This window comes from Eurypyga helias, unplaced genomic scaffold (assembly GCF_000690775.1).
Source record: "Eurypyga helias isolate BGI_N326 unplaced genomic scaffold, ASM69077v1 scaffold34462, whole genome shotgun sequence".
In the NCBI taxonomy this organism is placed as follows: domain Eukaryota; kingdom Metazoa; phylum Chordata; class Aves; order Eurypygiformes; family Eurypygidae; genus Eurypyga; species Eurypyga helias.
Genome location: NW_010238423.1, coordinates 183 through 21,720, shown reverse-complemented (window position 1 = coordinate 21,720; position 21,538 = coordinate 183). Strand labels below are relative to the sequence as shown.

The 21,538-nt window shown below is 42.5% G+C and overlaps 1 protein-coding gene across 1 annotated transcript in view; it reads right to left on the bottom strand.

The window, feature by feature from the left end:
• LOC104506781 (ubiquitin-conjugating enzyme E2 E1) overlaps nucleotides 1–20,957 on the bottom strand; it is a gene marked incomplete at its 3' end in the record, with an annotated part of 35,096 nt that extends 14,139 nt beyond the window's left edge. The window contains exons 1-2 of the mRNA XM_010147845.1: nucleotides 20,806–20,957; nucleotides 18,609–18,659 (exon numbers count right to left, since the gene is read on the bottom strand). Coding sequence (XP_010146147.1) covers nucleotides 18,609–18,659; nucleotides 20,806–20,957 — 203 coding nt within the window. The remainder of the gene's footprint in view (nucleotides 1–18,608; nucleotides 18,660–20,805) is intronic.
• Nucleotides 20,958–21,538: the final 581 nt, after the last annotated feature.

The window sequence follows — 21,538 nt, the reverse complement described above, 5'->3', positions numbered from 1 at the left end:
ATTCCTGTGCAACCTAATCAGACATGATACATAATGGTCATTCCTGGGAAGAGCTGATATGGAAAGAGACGTGGAAAATGGGCATGGAAAAGGACACAGAAAATATGTGAGGAGGATATACAGCGCCAAAGAGATATGACAGGCGTATACATGTGTATGTGGAAGAAAGGAGGGAGAAGACCACTTCTGTATGTACAAGCCAGGATTGGACAAAAAGATTTCCATTCAATGCTCAGAATTCAAGTCCATTTTAGTCCATAGGCAAATTTAATACAAAGGAAAACAAAAAAGCATGCTCCCCTGATACAGCATCTCATGACAAACTTGCTTAAGCCTAGCAGCATGGATTTAATATTGCTCCAAAATCACCATAATTTGTAAGACTGACTTTGAATATTCATGATAGCCACATGCCTGCCCAATTCTATTTCAAATCCTCTTATGTTCTTGGCTTCAATAATTTCCTGTGACAGTAAGTTCCATAGACTAATTATATGTGTGAAAGACATATAATACCTTCCTTTTATTACTCTTACATTGGCCACCTTTGATTTCAATAGAACATATCTCCTCGTTCTTCTGTTATGAGAAAAAGAAACAGATGTTTCCCATTTATTTTCTTTTATGCTAGTATTCAGTGCAGAATGAAGCTAACAGTTAAATAAATGACTGAAGTATTTCATCCTGGCTGTGTTCCTCCAGAGTACACTTGCTTGTCGAGTAGGAGAACCAGAGAAAGATGAGTAAGTAAAGGAAGTAAAGAAACTCAACTCAAACTTATGAACTCTGAGCAAGAGGCTTATGAGAATACGTGAGAAAACAAGCAATAAAGTGTTAAAAAAGGGTCCCCTATTCAACGGTAGTACTTCTATATTTGAAGAATTAAAAACCAAACCAAACCAACCCCAAACTCTGACCAGATGAAATGCAGCACGTATGGCTGAAGAGCTACTGAGAGAGAGAGAGAGAATAAAAGAGCAAAAGAAGAGAACCTATCATGTAATGTCACCCGAACCTCGGATACACACATACTCAGCATGCTATTTTAAACCTCACTGAAGAAGCAGTGACACTCAACAGTTCCAACTTACTCCGTGAGCATAAGCAGGTTCTCAGGTGCCATCATCAGGGTCACAGATGAATGGCTTAAAAGGGATCGATGAGACAGAGTTTTGCAATGACATTTCTGGGCACTCGCAGGAAGGGTGCACTTCTGTATTTGTATGTCACCCCCATTATTTGGGTGACAGCTACACCAAACACAGGCACGACTTCAACCAAACATTTCATACAATAGGAATCTCCATGTAGACGCATTACATTTATAAAAGCCATGGAAGGAGATTTCAGAGGGACTTCACTGCATTACAGACTGATGACACTGGTGTTACAATTTCAGTGGCAACTTCGCTTGATTGAATTATTGCAGGAGAGAAAAGGACAATTCAGAGAAACTACAGAGCTTCCGTGTCACCTTGGCTATAGGACTGATCCCTAAATACAAAGGTTACCTACCCTCAGATCCAATACCAGCCTGCACTGTGGCTTACTGAGCACAGTTACAACTTCCCTCACTTTCCAATGACTGACACACTGCTGCAGTTAGCTGCATCCAAATTAGCATCAAATAATCCAAACAAAACCACAGAATGCAGGAAAAAATTGACTTCAGGAGTCTGGCAGTTTCTGTACGAAATCTTAGCCACCTGTCAAGTATGCATAGAGCATGCTTGAAAGTTATCTGCATGACTGAACATCTCTCCCAGGCACTGGAAACAAGACAGTGATTCAAAAGGATAACTAGAAGATCATGAAGTCTAACAAGGCCAAGTGCAAGGTCCTGCACCTGGGTCGGGGCAATCCCAAGCACAAGGACAGGCTGGGAGGAGAGTGGATGGGGAGCAGCCCTGAGGAGGAGGACTTGGGGGTACTGGGGGATGAAAAGCTGGACATGAGCCGGCAGTGTGCGCTGGAAGCCCAGAAAGCCAACCGTATCAAAAACGGACACGTTTTGACACGGCTGTGTCAAAAGAAGCGTGATGCAAACCATTCCATGACTGTATGAAAACCAACGGATCTGAGAAGTCCAAGATCACAGTTCTTTTATGTTATGCTACTTAAAATAGGATTACAGCCTCTTCATTTTGAATAATTTGGTCCTTGAGTTTAATGGAAATGACACTGTACTTGAGGAAAAACATGCTTACATCACAATGCTTCTTTTTGCAGTATGAAGGGATGCTTGATCTTTACACCAGCATCATTAATATACATAAGTTACATGTGAAAAGGCACCAGCTATTTGTGACCAGCTTTGAGGACCTGAAAACAAACTGCTGGAGCAGAGAAACTCCTGTCGGCAATAGATGTCATTTGGATCACATTTTTTTTTAAAGGTATATTTTAAGCAACGAAACAGTTTATGAAACAAAGCGTTCTTACACAGTTAAGCTGTTCATTTTTCCAAGTCAAAGCTCTGCAAAGAGTAGGGGAAAACCACCAGTCTGCTGTGATTAGCCAAGGTCACAGAGCACAATTAGTTCTTACTTGCTGACAGAAGGATTGGATGGAAAAAGGAAACCCAGGTGGGTGCAATACAAAACGAGGTGTCCTAATTGAGTGCAATGACATTCAGAACGAGTTTTCTAAAAATGTCATACATCTTTTAACAAACTTGGGTGATAAAGGTACAGTTCTATATAGTTCCAATTGCAGACACACTATTTCATATATAAAATCTGAGTATATACGCAGGTGTGAATAAACATGCAAACGTGCACATACAAATTCTGCACGCCTCCATAGCTGTACTAACTCAGTTCAGAGGCAGTTAAAATTAACAGCTACTGCTACTATAGTAACACTGTAGAAGTGCAGAAAGACCATCCAGGGTTGATAAAGAATTAGCCCACGTCAACCCCTTCGCTTAGATATTTCTTCAGAACACACGCACGCTCTTATATAGTCCTCCATAGTGGCAGCTGTAGAATTAGATTATCATTTTTGCTACAAAACGATGACAAAATACAATATTGCAGCACTGATCCCAGCTAACACCTTTTCCTCTCAGTCATGACAAGAAGTCTTTGGCCTTACCCTTTATACCACTGGGATTAAGTGTGGCAAGTCAGCGTTATCCTTGGAGTCTCTTTTGCCCGCACGTAAGAGACTTTCCCATGTGCGCTTCTCCTGGGTGATGCAATGTTCAGAGTTTAGGAAAATCTGTATTCTCTCAACTTCTGCGAGTCAAGTTAAATGCTGAAGGCAAGTTACAATAACCCTTTTCCATCCAGCTATTTTTGCTCACTTGGGATGGGAAAAGGAAGGAAAAAACCACCCTTTACTTTCTCAGAAATACAAGTGCACTCTGGTAAGTGAGTGTAAAAGGTGCGTTCGCACACACCACTAGCACAAAGCAGACAGGATGCAACACTCTTACGTCAGAGCTGTTGTACAGATAATATCCAGTGGTTTTAAAATTTTTAAATTATTATTGATTACATCATAATTTGCAAAATGAAATGGGGGGCAAAATAAAAACCAAGCTAAAATCTAGTTCGTTTATTTCAAAGTTGAAATCTGGCAGCTGTACTACAGTCTCATACTTCTTGAACAACTCGCCTACTGCAAAACACCAATCGGGAGGCACTAGAGCCTACCTTACTGTAAGAGATTTACCTTTTAACTGCTGGCAAAATCCCAGTACACATTCACCTCCTGAACATCTCTTAATCTTTACAGTTTGTTTCTGTTCCTTTAACCCAAGTAGAGCAGACCCCCAACAAGTAGGTATGCCTCCCCAGCACAGGCTACAGAAGGAAGGCAACCCTGACTCAGTGGTGACTGAGTTCAGATATCTCTCTGAAGAGAGTGAAAGCAGGATCTAAGCTATGCAAGCTCCAGTTAAAGCAGAAAAACAGCTTAAACTATGAAAAAGTCTATCTATTAAAAAATGTCCAACGTGGATTGTGAACTGTCCAACCAGTTGTGAGCAGTGGCTGTTGTACTGTTTTTACACACTTCCCAGTTGAGCAAAGAATGATCAAGAGACTCATCATCTCAACAAGTACTCTTACTGTAAACAGCAGTGTTGAAAGTCAGACCCTTAATAAATATATGCATTTAATTTTACTCCTGAGACATGCAGTTCTACTACATACCCAAAGAGGTATGGAAAGAATAAAAAGTGCAGGATAATTTAAGCCCTTGTTTTCTTCAGTACTACTTCTAAAGAGACACTTGAACATATAAAATAAATCACCTTCCATAATCCTGTGAGTGGGTGTTCTGGTTTTAGTTGGGACAGGTAATTTTCCTCATAGTAGCTAGTATGAGGCTGTGTTTTGGATTTGTGGTGAGAATAATAGTGATAACACGCTATTGTTTTTAGTTGTTGCTAAGCAATGTTTATATCAAGTCAAGGACTTTTCCAGTTTCCGATACTGCCTCTGTGTTCCCAGCTTCTCTAAAGAGGCTGAGAGAGGACACAGCCAGGAGAGCTGACCCAAACTGGCCAAGGGACATTTCACGCCATCAAGCGTCATGCTCAGTATATCAGCTGGGGGAGTTGGCCAGGAGGGGAATTGCTGCTTCGGGACAGGCTGAGCGTCGATTGGCCAGCGGTGAGCAGTTTTATCAGCATTTTGTTTTCTTCTCCTTTTTCCTTTTTTAATAATGTATTATTAGCATTATTCTTCTTATTAGTAGTATTTTCATTACATACTATTAGTAGTAGTACAATTATTTTATTTCACTTACTTTCAATTATTAAACTGTTCTTATCTCAACCCACAAGTTCTCTTATCTTTTTCCTCCGATTCTCTCCTCCATCCTACTGCGGGGGAGGTGAGTGGGCAGGTCTGTGGTACTTGGTTGCTTACTGGGGCTAAATCAGGACAGTGTGCTAAGGATGCATACAGGACTGATTCCCTACAGGCATACAGGTATTCAAAAACCCAAAACAGCTCAACAGACACCCACTCATCTAGATCAATGTCTTACTGCACATGCATTTATCCTTTAACTTTCTCTGTTTGCTATATGCTCACTTGCTCTACAATTGTTGAAGTTTCCTAAAATCAGAGGATTGTAACAATCAGACCAATGCACAAAGACAAAAAACCCCAATCCTCCCACCAAAAAAACCCAACAAACAAACAAAACCCCGGCACAGCATGCCCTAGCCTTTTTTATCTGTGAAACAGGACACTAAATGTGAATAAGGAGGCAACATGAATCTGTGCGTGGCATTATTATTATTTTTAAAGAAGCACCACTATGTCCAACAACTAATGGTTCCAAAGAGACAAAAAGGTCAAAAATGTGAGTTTCTCCCTACTGAACAGAGATCACATATATGAGCCTTTGGAAGAGAGTATAACTTCATAATTATATTATATAAATGCTACTAGAGAATAACCCTATATAAACCCCAGCACACTTAACAGATCTTTCCTTCAGAAGCCAAAAGAAAGATGCACTCTTCCATCCAGCTGTCTCAGCATAATTAATAACTTAAAAAAGGAAGAAAAAAAGAAATGCTCACTCGCTTTGTGTATAACCAGCTGAGAAAAAGAAAATTACTGGCTATACATAAACCAGTAAGGTGCTTATGTAGTTCAGCAAGAGTCTAGCACTTTTAAGAAAGAAAGGGTAAATCATGCATATTGTACATTAAACCCCACAATTCTTCTTGTGACCTTGAACTCCAGTAATAAGAACAATGACATAAAAACCCACTTATTTCTGGAGACTGTTCATTCACTATCTCCAGCAAGCAGTGAAATTCAGCACTTGACCCAATGTGTCATTAGGATATGACACATTATCTCCCAGGAAAGCCAATCTAAGCAAATATCACAGTTCCATTACTATTTTAATATCCAGAAAACAAGATTCTCCCTCTGGAAAGAAATCATTGCTAAAACAGCAACCAGATGACTTTCCAGATGTGTCATTCAATGTGTACATTAGAGAAAGATTAGTAAAAATACTGACCAAAGAATCTTTCGTTTGCCTGGCGCACAGCTGTCTGCTGTGTAAATGCTCATATGGGCTCACCTACTGCGTCAAACGTCCCCATAACCTCACAGTGAAGTTTAGATGCACCCTCTTGACCAGAAATCCTTCAAGATAATAAAATACGCTTTCCCAACGATCAAAGACTACCACAAAGATGAGAAACATAAACTCTTATGTATACGTTGCACTTGGGATTATCCCAACTGCCCATTGAAGCACTTAAAAAACACTTCCCTCTTTCCTTTTTTTTTACATGATCCAAATACTTAAGCAATAAAAAAAAAAATAAACAAAAATCTACATACGTTCAGTAGTTTAGCTGATCGCTGCTACTTCATTTGCAAGTAAGTTAATAAAATAAGAATGATTTTATCTCTTTCTTAATTCCTCATCAACATTTTCTTTCTGTCAACAGGATAACCTTGCCTCTCCTGTTCCCTGCAGGCATGGGCTGCAGACTTTGACAGATGTGATGGCTTACTGCTGAAGGATCAGTGCAGCCATCAGGAAAGAAAAAGGGCCAGAACCTGCTCAGCTCAGCAGGATAAGGAGGCAGAAGGCACTAGCGCCATTCCTTACAAGCCTGTGATGGTTTGCATTAAGATGCCCAGCTCCATGGGCCGGAACATGCTCTCCTTTGCAGAGCTTACACCATACTGGTGACTTGGGACACAACGGATTGTCATGAAGAAAGAGCCTAGCAAAGAGCTGAGAATCCGTGCAAAAGACTGGCAGGTTTAATACCAGAAAGGGATCTGGCAAAATGCAGTTTTTTCCCTGTTGTTCTCTGCTTTTAAGGGTCACATCTAACCCCACCCTACATGTGTGTAATAGCTCAGCCATCGACTCGAGCTCCGTCCCTTTTTCCCCATTTGTTGTGAATCGATGAAGACGGCTGCAAATAGAACAGACTTCACTAGGTAACAGACAAGTCTCCTTCCCAGATCCAGACCCCAATCAACACTCCTTCCTTATCTCTCTTTAAGCCAAGCTGTGAATCACTAACAAATCCCATCCAGCTGTTCAGCCAGCCATGAGAGAGGTCACAGCACATCCCCACTTACCCTCAGCCCTTCACTCTGCTGCTGCAGCTTACGGCTGGACCCTGAAGGTTCATCGCATCCCCGCTGCAGTGTGTTACCACACAAAGGCTCCACTACCCAACCCCTAGTCTTCAGTCTTTCCTGACAAAATCCAGTGCTAGTTATTAAAGATGCCCTAAATAGCTAGTTCTATGCTACTTAGCACTGCAGTGAAACATGCCCCTGAACAACCTCAACGCTAAATTATTTGTATGAACTTTACACCTCCTCATAAATAAGACTCTGCTACATGAAGCAAAGCAAAAATCCCTGTAAAGAAATGTAAAAAGCACAACTTGCACCACCTATGGGTTACAAAATTTGCATTTTCTGTGGAAAAAAACAACGTACAAGACATACCTGATGCATTACAAAACCTCAAACGTAACGTAATATTTATAGTCATTAGGAGTTAAGCACACACACCGAATACTAACTACTTTAAATTGGAATGTCTCAGCACATGTAATAGCTCTGCAATTTAACTAATATTTCCCTAACAAATAGTTACAGTCCTCCCAGTTATTGAGGTGGAAGGTGAAGTAGGAGCACAAAGACAGCAAAGAAAGAGATTAGCTGTTGGACACCTTTATTATTTCTCTGCCACTATCCAGGAAGAAAAAAACCCCCAGCATTAATATATCTCAAAACACATTATCCCATTACAATGTAGTAGTATCACAAAGTAACAGCTGTGATAACCTTGATGTGCACAAAACCGGAAAATAACCAAATCACATATTCAAGATAATACAATAGCTGCTGAATAAAACAACTCGCTTATTTACCTCAATCAGATAAGGGAAAAAAATGCAATGTCGTAACAGAAGCGGAATTTCATTTTTTTGGGGGAAGGGGGGATAGGGAAACGTCTACAAGCCCAAGGACTAAACCTGCTTTATTATTAAAGAACATTGAGACATAGCTAGAAATTTACATACCACTTTGCAAACACAGACAAAAATGAAAAGTCCTTTGCCCTGAAAATTTTACAGTCTAAATTCAGCAAGACAAAGGCATGAAGGTTAACCCTTCACGAAAGCACAAAGTGGCCGAGTGGAAACGAGGGCTTGCTTTAAACGTCAAAGCATCAACAGAAGGGGGGCAAGAACTGTTCCATAAAGGGCAGAAGTCAAACGTTTTGTGTGGCTAAAAGCAATGTCAAGTGGACCAAGGAAACAGAAAAGAGACTGAAGTTAGTGGACTGGAATGAGGGACAACAGGGTGGGGGAAGGAGGTCACTTTGTGGTACTCCATGTAGGATGTAAAAAGCCATTTGGGGTCACATAATTCAGTGCCCTACTCCTGGCAGCGGTTAAGAGCAGATACTCCTCAGAATAGGTGACTGGCCACTATCTGCAGTCCATTCCCCTTGTCCTCCCACAGCATCCGCAGCCACTGGATTAGGGGTGCTAAAGGGTACATCCCTGACTTTTCTCTTTCTGTCTGTTTATGGACTTGCCTGTGAATTTGATCAACCCATCTCTGAGTGTGCTGATAATATCTGCCTCCACAGCCTCCCACAGGAACAGCTTCCAGAACTCCACTGCCTACTGGGTAGAAGGACTAATCTGTTCTAAAATATCTAACAGTTTCAGTGAATATCTTTGTTTTTAGTATTACTGAATTTACTGAATAACAGCTCTTGCCATGCTTCTCTTCCAGTTGCTACAAAAGCAAGGTGTGCTCCTTCGGGAGATGCAGGTTCTCAGGGCCTTCAACCAAAGGCCTTAACACTGACTGAGTTTCAAGTAGGTTTTGAAGTTTCCTACCCTTTTTGCTTGCTTACTTGTTTCCCTCTCCTCCTTCTGCCTCCTCCCTCCATTTCTACCGCTGCCTTTCTCTCCCTCTGCTCCTTTCTTGCCATCACTCCCCCATTTTTCTTCTCCCACTCCTCACATCTCACGTTCTTCTAGGAGGACAGTCGGTGGCTCAAGAGCTGTGCATGGCTCATGCCGCGGTTCTAGGAGGACTGCAAAGATAGAGTTGGGCACCTGCATTCTTCAAGGTATAGTAGGTTCTGCCTTCCTGATTTACAGAGCACTGTAAACAGTGTAAGGTTGTGTAAGCTTATTGGGTTTATTCCTATAGGAATATTTTGCCTCCCACGTGGGGGTGTAGTACAAGCAGCACAGCAAAAACCATTGTTGCAGCTTGCATGCTTGCCTGTTTTAAAAATTCACTCATGCTCAAGAGGAGGTTGGCCCATGGATGGTCCTCCCTATTCAGGAGGAGGATGTCCCATCTCTTGTGCTCCTTCTAGAAGGCAGTGAGAAAGTGGAGCTAAATTGCTGGAGCAGGGAAAAAAAAAAAAGAATCAAACTGTCTCCGCTTCCACCTTTGCTGCAACTATTTCAGCAACCTGTGCCAAACTGCCTCAGCCACCCCGACGGGCCATCTCTCTCGGCTGTCCCTTACAGTCACCATTAATGCCTTGCACAATCTTGCTGTCTGTAGGAGCATAACACCCTTCTGCCTCGACTGATTCATGTCCTTTTCTGTTCCTCATCTGCAACTCATTCATTCTCTCAGTTTTACCAATACCTGCAATTAATCTCATAAGGGGAGTGAGGGGATGGAAAAATCCTATTCTAAAGAAAGCAATCAAATTTCACTAGAGTTTTCAATCCTGGGATGCAACTAAAATACAAGCAGCAGGGTAGCTAAAGGCCTGAAACTAGTTACATTCAAAACCTAGGTCTCCTAGCTCATTCTCGTCACTAGTCTACATCACCTTCCCTGATTTCCTAGATCACAAAGGTGCTGTTGAAGCAGGAAGGAAAGCACTACCACAGCTTTAATACAATGGAGAACTCCAGTCAGATTCACGATATTTTGAGGTTTTACTTGGCACAGCTATTTAAAGCCTTCAGTCTTTCACCTCTCCCCCACAGTCTTCCAAGTGTAAGTAGGCAAAAATACTTTTATCAGAAGTCAGAGCCCTACAAAATAGGAGATTCTCTAATTAAGAATTACCCCATCAAAAACACGACTAGATAATTCCTATTGATAAGCAACTTACAAGGAATTCAAGAAGGATGCCAGCTATAAATGCTTGCATGCATCACCTAATTTATCTCCTTTAAAAAGGTTACCATGACATACAGAAAATAAGGTGCAAATATAGTATTACAACAATCAGTTTGATTGATCAGAAACTTCTGACGAAATGACCTTTTGTGGGATACTACAGTATTGACAGAACTGCTTTAAAACTGTATTATAACTGTGTGTGTTTTAGCAATCTTTCAAAACCATCTGCAGCAGTTAAACACTGCTTTAATTGAATATATTGCACTTTTTCCACCATTTATAGGCCACTTCTCAGAGCAGTCTACACAGAATACAAAATAACACACTGAAACTTTCTAGTTGCCCACTTGAACATTTTAAACATATCTGTGATATGACAGATCCATAACCATCATCACCTAAATTAGCAACTTAAATTTTCAGATATTCAAATTGCATGTAAAACCTTTGAGACAGTTCCCCTGACAGGCTTCCTTGTATAAGTATCACTACTGCCCTGAACCTGAATGTTATCTCCAAGAACTCTGACAAAAGTTCCTAGTCCATACCAGAAGTATTTCTCTTCTTTTCATCATATCACCTATTGGGAAAAGACACTTTTGATTTCAGAATTAATTTTTAATATTTGAGGGTCTTTCCACTCCTGTGTGCAACTCTCTGTAAGATCCTAGGCATCAAAAGAAAAACGAAAGACCTCAAGACCCCTCTCCTTATTTCTCCTTAACAGACACTGGAATTAGCTCATTGGCAAAAATCGAGTGCTCAGATACCCACAGTGGAAAGAGCATTAAATATTAGCCACCCACCTGCTCCAGGAAGCACCCTCCCTCGAGCCCATGGCATTTACCACTGTCTTTACAATTCTCAGTACCAGTTCAAGATTCTCTGTGTTTCCTGCAAATCCAGCGGCTCCAGAGGGAAAGATGAAAAATCTCTTAAATAATCATTTACACTGACAAAAAGTGCAAAACACACCTATTAACACGCTGATCTGATTTGGTTTACACTCACTTTTGACTCTAAAAGTTGAAGCCCCTGGAGGAATCAAGCCCGGAATTCTTCACTGATTCACAGAAAGACAGAAGCAAAGAAATTTAACAGGACCCTACATCATTAATGGTACAGCATCTTTAATCCAATTACTTTGTATTTTCCTCAAACAAATGAGCTGCCAAAACTTGGCCTGGACCCAGTTCTCAAAACAGCTCAACTTCATCTTAACTGATCTATATTTTTAGTTGTGAAATCACGGAAAAGATTGGACGGTGGAATCAAACACCACATCTGCTCTGAGCTACAGCCTGCATGCCCCACTCTCCTTTTTTCCCCCCAACTTCCCATCCCAGGGAGTCCAGGCTAATAAAGGAAAGAACATTGCATATTGGATGCTGAAGTTAAGCATACAGATCTGTGATATGTTCTCCTGGAAATGTCAGTTAGCCCCTCACACAGAGAAAATATGTATTAAATGCACTGTAGTAACCATTACACTTTCCACAAACGCCTTGGAAGGCCAATTGCATGTTGCTGAAATTTGCAAATTGGCAAGAGAAACAAGAAAACCCCTCTGGATTCCAGAGTGTGCAGTGTTTATTTTGACAGTTGTAGTTTATTTATAGTACTTGACAATACATGTTCTCTAGTTCATCTTGTAAAATAATGAAGTCAGTATTTAGACCTCCACTGTTAAGCCTCAGAGGGAAAAGTTAAGTATAATCTTATTTTATTCAAATAAATGTACGGATCGGCAAGATTCTGCTATTATGACTAAATTACATCATTAATTTAACTTAGTTTAAAGCACTTTCTTTGGTGGAGAAAGCATAGCCCTTAACTTTGTATGTGGTGTGCAAGTCTACGCAGATGTGCAATGATCTCTTAACCCACTCACCAAAAACAGTACCTGCTTTTTGTTTAGTACATTAAATACTTGGAGAGAGGTGCTGGATGGAAGGCTGATCTTTCATGTACAATTACAGAAGAGCCCAGGCAGAGGCTGCAGAAGTTCTGCTATGCAGAAACTCATCAGTAACTTCAATCCACCAACATAACTTGTACCAGTGCAGGCGAGCTCTGTCTCCATTCCCAGAACAACCCTCAACAGCGGGGCCAAAGTTAGCATCTTGTCAGCTCTCAAGACAAAACCCACCTCTCTGTGGATAATTTTGTCTTCATGTAAAAATACAAGACAGATTCACGTCCTGAAAGTATAAATACCCCACACAGTGTTTCCCATTTATGTCCACAAAGAACCATATACATATCATGAATATTTCTTAAAACCAGACTAAGACCTGCTGCTGTACACATATCCAATATAAAAATCTAGACAGACAGAGCTGGAATACAACTGAAACGCAACCAAATTAAAAACTTCATAACCAAAAGGAAATATTAGAATTTGTCAGATAAAACATATACGCAGCTTCCTAAACACAGTTGCACAGTGCCCTCCAAGGGCAGCAAAGCTGAAAGTCAAATAATAAAATTAAGGGGTATACAAGGGAGCGTGCACAGAAGGGATTTCAATCCTCTTTGTTCTTAGCCATGATACGATTTCACAGCCGCTCTCAAGATTCATCGTTCCGATGTTTGGCATGCAGGAGCACAGAATGCAGTTCATTGGGGAATTACCGAGCCAGGATGTGCCAAACAGAATCTACCACAGCATCAGCCAGCTCCTGCCACGGCGTCCGAGGAGCCTGGCCGTCAAAGCATTCCTGATTTTTAAAGGGAGCCAACAGATACACAGAGGACTATCTTCAGAAAGGTGAATTCCTGTAATATTAACTGAGCAACGCAGAGTACACAAGCTGCTCCTGTGCAGCTATTGTCTGAGTAGTCAGGCAGAGGACTTTGCCTGCAGGAGCTGCTACCTACACGTACTTCGAATCCACTGAGCGTAGAAATGGTATTATTGTTATGGTTTGCAAGCTCGACCATACACAGCTGTGGAGGATCTCTAAATTAGTTAATACACCGTTTCAAAAGGAAGAGTTATTTCTCCAGGGATCATGTGCCAAACAAAGCGGGGAGGGAAAGCAGAACCGCTGGTAGTTTCTATGACAAAAGGTATTTTTCAACTACACACAGCACTAATTATGAAGGTCCTTCCTACCCTACGGATGGAAACTTCTCACAGAAAACACTGCCATTTCAGAAAAACAACGGGGGGGAAGGGAGGGGGGGAGTGTTGAAGCCACTTTCGTAAACTGGTAATTTTCATTAAACATTACCTGCATTTTTTATTTCTACGTGGAAGAAAAACCCAGCATTTATGTCATTCTTGATTTAATAATTTGAGTCTGCACATTAAAAAAAAAAAGGTCATACCAAAATTAAGCTTTTTAATTACAAAATGTAAGACCAGAAAGTTTATGCTAGAATATGGCTATGTTCTGGAAAGACTACGCCAAGCATGACAATAATGAAACCAACACTGATATTACAGTGTAACAGTGACAATCCATCCTTAGATAATACACTGGATTTAAAAGCAATTAAAAGCACACATTATTAGAGTTGGAGGTATTGAGGAAATACATTTGCAAAAAATTACGAGCACCATAAAACCAAATGTAATCAAAACAAATGCCAGACTTCCATGATGTGTAGACAAAATATATTAATTATAATACCAAACTATTGAGTTCAAAACCGCCTTTGAGCCACACATTTTCAGCAGACTTCAGCCAAGAAACCTTAATTCCACATTGCAAAGTTTGAAAACTATGAATATTCCACATGTTACGGTGGAGAGCGCTTCTCCCCACCACCTATACTGAGACATATATTTATTAAGTGCTGACAGTTAACTTTCACAAGACTCTCAGGGAGATCTGGTCCTTATTCTGTGAATTGTAAATGACTGGGCTGAAGGAGCCAGGGAGCACAACTGTATTTTATTATTATTTAAATAATGAATTTGTGATAGCATTTTATCCTGAAGCGACGGTAAGCCTTGCAGGCAAATGCCTCCTTCACAAAACATTTGAAAATTATTTTTGTTTAAGTAACAGCTGGTCTTGCCTATATGGACTTAAATGAGCCATGTGGAGACAAACTTGTTTCAGTTAGGGTAAGAAAGATTAAAAAACATTAATTCTAGTTAATATCCATTTTGGTCCCTCTGCACAGATGGGAAAAATAACATTAAATTACCATGCTTACACACAGTCAATACCAGACACCCAATAAAGCACAAATTCAAAGCCCTACTCGTATCGCAACCGATGCGCACAGCTCCAGCAGAACAGCTCAGCTGCCAGCCAGCCTGAAACAAAGGAGATTTACATCAATTTCTCCACTATGCCACAGACTTCCTGCGTGACCTTGGGCAAGTCACTTGGTTTTTGTGGGCATCTGCAACTCCCCATCCCTGAAATGGGGAAAAATTTATTTCATAACCTCACAGCAATAAGCAGATTTACTATCAGGAGATGCTTAGATACAGAGGTCAAATAAATGACATAAAGAGAATAAACAGTACTTAAAGCCTTAATTAATTTCTGTTAAAGCTTTGGAAACTTTGTCACAGTGACAGAAGGAAAGCTTTGCACAATACTCACAAGTGTTATCTACAAAGATCAGGTCTGCCTACGTAGCAAGATGGAACTGGATTTTGACATCTGCAGACTTCCATGACCCAAAGCAAAGACGTGACATACTCCTCTGTCACCAACATATACAAAAGACCAAAAGTCCAAAGTCTCCAGGTTTGAAAACAAGAGTTATAACTTTCTGATATGATACAAAGTAGGAGAAGAAATCACCAGGTATGGTCCTAACAGATTTTAAACCCTTACGGTCCGAAGAGTTAATCTCCATTTCGTATTAACCACTAACCACCTTCTGAACTTGAAAGCCACATTTAACTTTCATAACTCAGTATTAATATCGCAACTCAGATCATCTTGCGGACAACAGAAATTAAAGACCTCCAGCAAGCCAGGCTAGCGAAAATGAAGAAGAGGAGTAAGAACCATTCCGAAGTAGCCGAACGCCACACATCCGCTACACTCCAACATTTACGAGGACAGCACTGCCTCCATCAGGAACCCACAAATTTGTGACGTGTATTAAACACATCTTTTTAGTAAATGACTTCAAGTCCAAAAACCCATATTTTGAATGCAGGCCAAACACAGGCTGTGTTTCCATGCACCTCTGTACAAATAACCCCGCTAGCCTGTGTAAAATCAAAATCACAGCCTGGGGAGGGAGACACGAGGGGCGAAGGGACTACAAGAAATGATGAAGCAGTTGGTGAGAGATGAGCACAGGTAAGCATTTGGGGGGGACAGAAAATCAGAAGGAAAAGAAACTTCTGAGGGAAGAGGAAGTTCTGGGATAAACTTCCCCTCCTATTACCCACATATGTGTAAAACCCACACAGCTGCTCAATCACAGGGTGTTGAGTGTGCCTGGGGTTTGGTTGTTGGTTTTTTTTAAACAGATGATCTGTGGGTTGCACACATGAAAATACGGTCACTACAAGCTACAAAAATAAAAATGAAACTCATTTGGTTTTAAGCTATTTTGCTTGAAATATCAAATGGTTTTCATTATTTGTAACTGCATCTTATATGTGGTGTTTTATAAGAAGAAAAAGAAAAGTTCTTACTAAAAATCATTTACAACCTAAAGCTTTTTCTTTCAATATGCAGAGCTGCTCTGGGATGTGTTAAATATCTTGAACTCTCATTACTGCAATAAGACTGAAAGAAGAACAACACTTTGCAAAGAGGCCAAAATTAAAGCACAGCCAAAAACAAACTGATGTCAAACACCAGGCACAGCACAGAGCCAGGGCAAATCCAGAGATGGTGGTGAGGGACGTAAGAACAAATGCCCAGAAAAAAAGAAGAATGACATTTCCAACATAATCCAGGATAGTTTTGGATGCACATTTTCAAATGTAACTTCTGAGGTTTTACCACCCTTCAAGTCGGCAGCAAAATAGGTAGTACCTGGTACTGTATATAGCTCCCGGAATAGTTAAGTTTTGAGATTAGTCATGCAGGGGAGAGTGAGATGTCGGAGAGGTCTGCTCTCCCCTCCAGTGACACGTGAAGAAAGTGTGTAGAGGCACAAGGGCAGCAGAGAGTGATGAGGGGCTGGAGGTCACAGGAATGGTGAGGATAAGCAAAGTCATGAAGGCAGGAAATTGAAACTATGTTCTGGAACTATGTATTTAATCCCTCCCAGCATGCTAACAACATTCATATGAACGGGGGGGGGAAAGGATAGCAGTGACACTGTGAGCAGGCTTCCCCAGAGCAAATTCTGGCAACCTTAAACATCCTGCAGCACCCCATGTCACTCGCTTGCTTCACCTCCTCACACTCACAAATGGACTATTTCTTTTAAAAAGAAAGATCCACGAGGGGATCTTTCCCCGCAACTGCGATAGCCGGAACTTATCTTCCTGTTGTGGCAACCGGCACCCGCCTACCCTTTCCCAAACCAGCTGCTGGAGAAGCAAACTCCTAGTGCTTGGCTGGACCACCGGAACCCTGCTAGCCATAGGCAAAGCTGTGCTCCTTCACCCTCAGCACTATCACTACCGAAGCAGGATGACTTCACCTCAAGATGAGCAATACCAAAACTCCTCTGGTCACACAAACCCCTCCATTCACGTTTTCCTTCATATCAACGTATTAGGAGACAGTAACAATTACACCAGTTTCACGTGTTATTTGTGAGAGTTATCAGCCTTTGCTGTCACTCATCGGAAGGTCAGAAGGAATGCAGAATACTTGTAATTGCATTATGGGTGAAGATTAATCATCACTACTCATACTACAAACTAATTTTTAGGATTAGAAAGAGTTATAAAGGCTGAAACTTACAAACTTACTGTTATTCTCAGTGTTCTACGTAATGAAAAAAAGAAAAATCACAACAATATCCTATTGTGACAAGTAGTGTGCTAGCTCATCTTTACCTGTGAATGATGCCAGTTGAAACAAGGATAGATCAGGATTCTGATATTACACAACCCTTCAGATGGAGCCTGGAATCTGACATACTCATATACTGTCACAACTTTTGGATAGATTTGCGAAGTTCAGAGTGTGGTCCCAGCACCTTGATCATCCAGACTCCGTTACCTACGGACCAAGCCACTGTGCCTTTCTGAGCTGTGCTTCTGTGTTTCTTTTCCATGAAAATCAGAGTATGGTGGGAGGAGGAGGGAAAGCATGTGGACTTAATCCTGACACAGAGCCAAGATGCAGACAGAACGGACAACTCCAGCCCAAGTGCTGGAAACTTTTAATATTCAGGTAGTCGCTACTGTCACTAAACCAATATTGTCATGGTTAAAGATTTCAGAGCTCATCAGTTACCTTCCAAACAGCATAAAAGTCTTAGGATTGGCCTGGACCTCTACTCACATGCCTCATCCCTCACATGCCTCATGCCTCCTTTCATTGTGATCCTTGGGACAGCTACCAAAAGAGTGGCTCTGGACCTGCCAGGTCAACCCTTGTGCTAATGCTTCCTGGCAGACTCACAGCAGCAAACAGCTCCAATAGAAGGGTCAGGGGCGTTTGTGGGTGACAACACTAACAAGACCAACTTAAATAGTTATTTACAAACAGAATTTTCTCCAATTTCTGCTATTACCAACATCACAAGGCCTCAAACCTCAGCCACTGCTAGAAGACGGGAACAGAGTTGTGCTTTGGCAACCACAGCCAACACAGACCAGACCGACAGCAACTTTCCCCTCGAATGAACAAGCACAACCGAAGATGTTACACTACTACTGTCTCCCCTCCAAAGAGGCTCAGGCCACCGCGCAATGAACCAAATCAACCTGTGAGATGTTTTAAACAAACGGTACAAGTTTCTAAAACATACTTAGAAACAAGCTGCTCTGTAAAGGGCAACAGAATATCCCTGCTTGTTATTTCATCAGCTGAGACGTGTGTGCTCCTGTCGGGCACCCACTGAGTGACGAATTCGCGCTTCTTTTCCACTGCAAGTTGCTGCTCACAAAAGAGGTCTCTGAGCTAAAAAGCTCATAGCATTTTACTATTCTCTGCTTCCTTGCCAGGCCTCTTATTTATATAAGATTAGTGCAGTCAGGCTTTAGATTTCTAAACCAGAAAAAAAACAAACAAGGAGAAAGTTTTCATGCTCTTCTTTACAGGCCAGTTTCAGAAGCATACACACAAAGCAGCGCCGCAGACAGAAATGCAATTGTTCAAAAGAACCAAAACCACAAAGCCCAAACCAAAACAACCCCAAACACAAACAGAAAACTTGTATCAAAACACAGGGAATCTCTGGAGGCCCCTCCACCTGAAACATTAAATGTCATCCAAGCATTCACAAAAGCACTGTCGGCCACCTAAAGGGCCATTTCTCTGCTTAACCCAGAGCCTCCGAGGACAGTTACAGCAGACAAGCACACTTCAGCCCCTCACCTTCCCCACCCTCCTTAGGGAAGGAATCAACACCAACCTGCAGTTGGGAGGTGGATCTAAGGTGATGTCAGCCAATTCCTTCTGAATCCTGTGGCAATAAAAGCGAGAAGGAACAAAGGTAAGTCACCGTGTGGGATAGCAGTTAACACACGCCTTACAGACATACCGTCACCACAAGTTTGCAACACGACCTAAGAGAGAGGCGCTCTCAGCTGCAGCCTCCCACCAGTCCAAACACACTAAGCAGGACGGGCAGCCTGTTACAGAGAGGGTCAGAGAAGCAGACAGGCACCGTGCGCTGAATCCAGGCAGGTGCGCTGCGGTGTGCTCCCGAAAAGATGCCGACCACACAGGGGCAGCGGAAAAGACTGCCCGTTTTACTCTGCCAACCAGCCTGTAACGAGGGAAAGGCTCTGCAAATGTGGTGCACCAAGTGCCAAGAGGAAACTGCAGATTGAAAAGGAATTTTGTCTTGCTGGATTGAGAAAAATAGTCATTGACAAATTGGTTCCTTCCCTCTCCACTGCTCCCCCCCAGCTTCCCATCACTATCCTGAGAGAAAACACCAGCCCCAAGGGAGCGAATAACTGCGCCATTCCCAAGGACACTTAAAGGAAGGTGAATATCTATTTCCGAGGCTCTTGCACATTCCTGCCACCTTCAATTCTCCCCTCGCCTCTTCCCCAAGAGCCACACGACATGCCCACGTCCCCTCCCTCAGGACTCCAGACGCTCCCTCCCTTCACCATGTTCAGACAACACCCTGTCCTCCCTGCCCAGACTATTCTGGGCTCACGCTGCTTTTGCCACAAAACGCCCAGCCAGCCATCATCCCCTTCCCCGGAGTCCCATTACTGCCACACAGGCTTCCACTACAGATTTCCCCACCCAGCCTACTCAGCCTGCCTCCCTTCTCCTTTAAACTCAGCCAGCATCTCCTGCCTCTCTTCCACCGGTCACACATGAGGGCCACAGCCTTCTCGTATTAGGCAGTTTACAGTCTTCTTCTCTAAACAGTTAAGGGCACGACACATAAACACCGCTTGCCACTATCTCTGTCTGTTTGCCATGGAAACGAGCAGAGATCTGGAATAACCAAACTGCCTAAATTCTACAAAGCCACAGAGGACTCAGTTGCGACTGACAGGATATTTGCATAGAACCCCAGTCACTTTTGACACCTACAGATACCACCTCTCTGTGCTGCTTGGCAAAGCTGTTCAGTGAGATGGTTTATTATTCTTACTGAAGTAAGTTTGCTTAAAAACTTCCATTTGTCAGCTTAGCTCCCTAGAGCGGGATGGTGCTGACTTCAGATGTAACAGAATAAAAAAGAAAGGGTAACAATTTATTGTTTTTTTAAAAAACTGGGTGGCTCCAAGAGTCTGTCCAGGTGAAGAAAACTGACTGACGTAGCTGTTCCGGAATTACTATTCTATGCAGGCATCTCTCCTCCATGTAGACATTATTCTGGAATAAAAATGATTTCATTCTCAAAAAAAAAAAAACCAACCCACTCTGTGTTGTGAGCAAAGAATATTTTAGTGCAGAATATCCACAAGTGGACCTGCTGTGGATTATTTATTCTACTCAGCATCCAACCATACACAGAAAATTCAATGTAAGTGATGAGCAGACAGAAAACCAGTAGTATTTTTGACAGAAAAGATTTGGGGCTATATTACACCACTTGCACTCACCCAGTGCAAGCAAACTCAAAACTCTACACAAACATTAATTAATCCCCAAAACAGTCCTGGAAATTAAAAAGCCACTCTAGATCAATCCCAACCTACAGAGATGGAAACGGACGTTGAAATGCAATGCCATCCTCGGGACCACGTAGCTCCCAGGAGCAGAAAAGGAATTGAGGTCCCACATGCCAATCCTACACCACCCCTATAACTGATGCTAATAAACAAACAGGAAAAGACGGCGGAAATAATTGAAGGACAGAGTAACAGCCCGGAGGAAGAAAAGACAGGAAAATATTTGGGACGGAAGAGAGGAAGAAGCAGGAAGAGCGAGCAGGGAGCAGTGAAGTTGGACAGACACTCGCTGCACAGAGACGCTGAAAAAAGTGAGACAATGGCAGCTTCGCGTGGAAAGGTTGAGCCTAAGGGCTCGAAATGAGGAATGGGAGCAACAGAGGAGCAGCGGGGGAACGGATCAAAATAACACGAGGAAGGAGAGAAGATGCAGTGAATCAGTGAGGAAACTGACTGCAGCCTCACCTCTTGGCACTGGTAGATAGCAGCTTAGAGTTTTTACTCATGCTGACTTTGCTTTCCTTCTTCTTAGGCGTGCTTGTCTCTTTCTCTGTCTGTTGGTTGGAGGATGAAGATGAGGAGGAGCTGGTGCTGGCCCTCGAATCGTCATCCGACATAGCGACCCCCCCACCACACACCCCAACCTGGAGAGGAGACACCATGGGGCGTGGGGAACAAACAGTGAACACAAACACGCGCGGAGAAAGGCCGCTAACAGTCTCACTCTGTGTTTGGGTCCTGCTCCTTTCCAAGGGTCTCCCTCTCCCCTCCAGGCCCTGCGGTCGAAGCAGGAAGGGCAGTAGCCTCCTGTGCACTAGGAACGCGGAGGAGCTGGGGGAAAGGGACTTTTAAAGCTTCCTCTCAGACAGCAAGTGCAAAACCAGAGGAGAGGAGACTGGAACGAGGACGACTGCGAGGATCAGGGGAGCTCAAAGCAATTCCTTCTAATCTCCCCCAAACTGCACACGCAGGAGGAGCCATCGCCACCCACCACTATCCAGCCTAGGGGTGTAGGAGATAAAAATGGAACAGCTCCGGTCCGTTGGGTTCCCGGGAGGCACATGGGGGAGGCGGGAAAGGATGGGGCCCAGGGGGGTGACCACCGCTGGCAGCAAAATGGAAGTGGGGCATCGCTGGCAACAGGGGGAAGACCCTGACAGAGGATCCGTGACCTGCAGTGGGGAAACCCCTGCCTGCT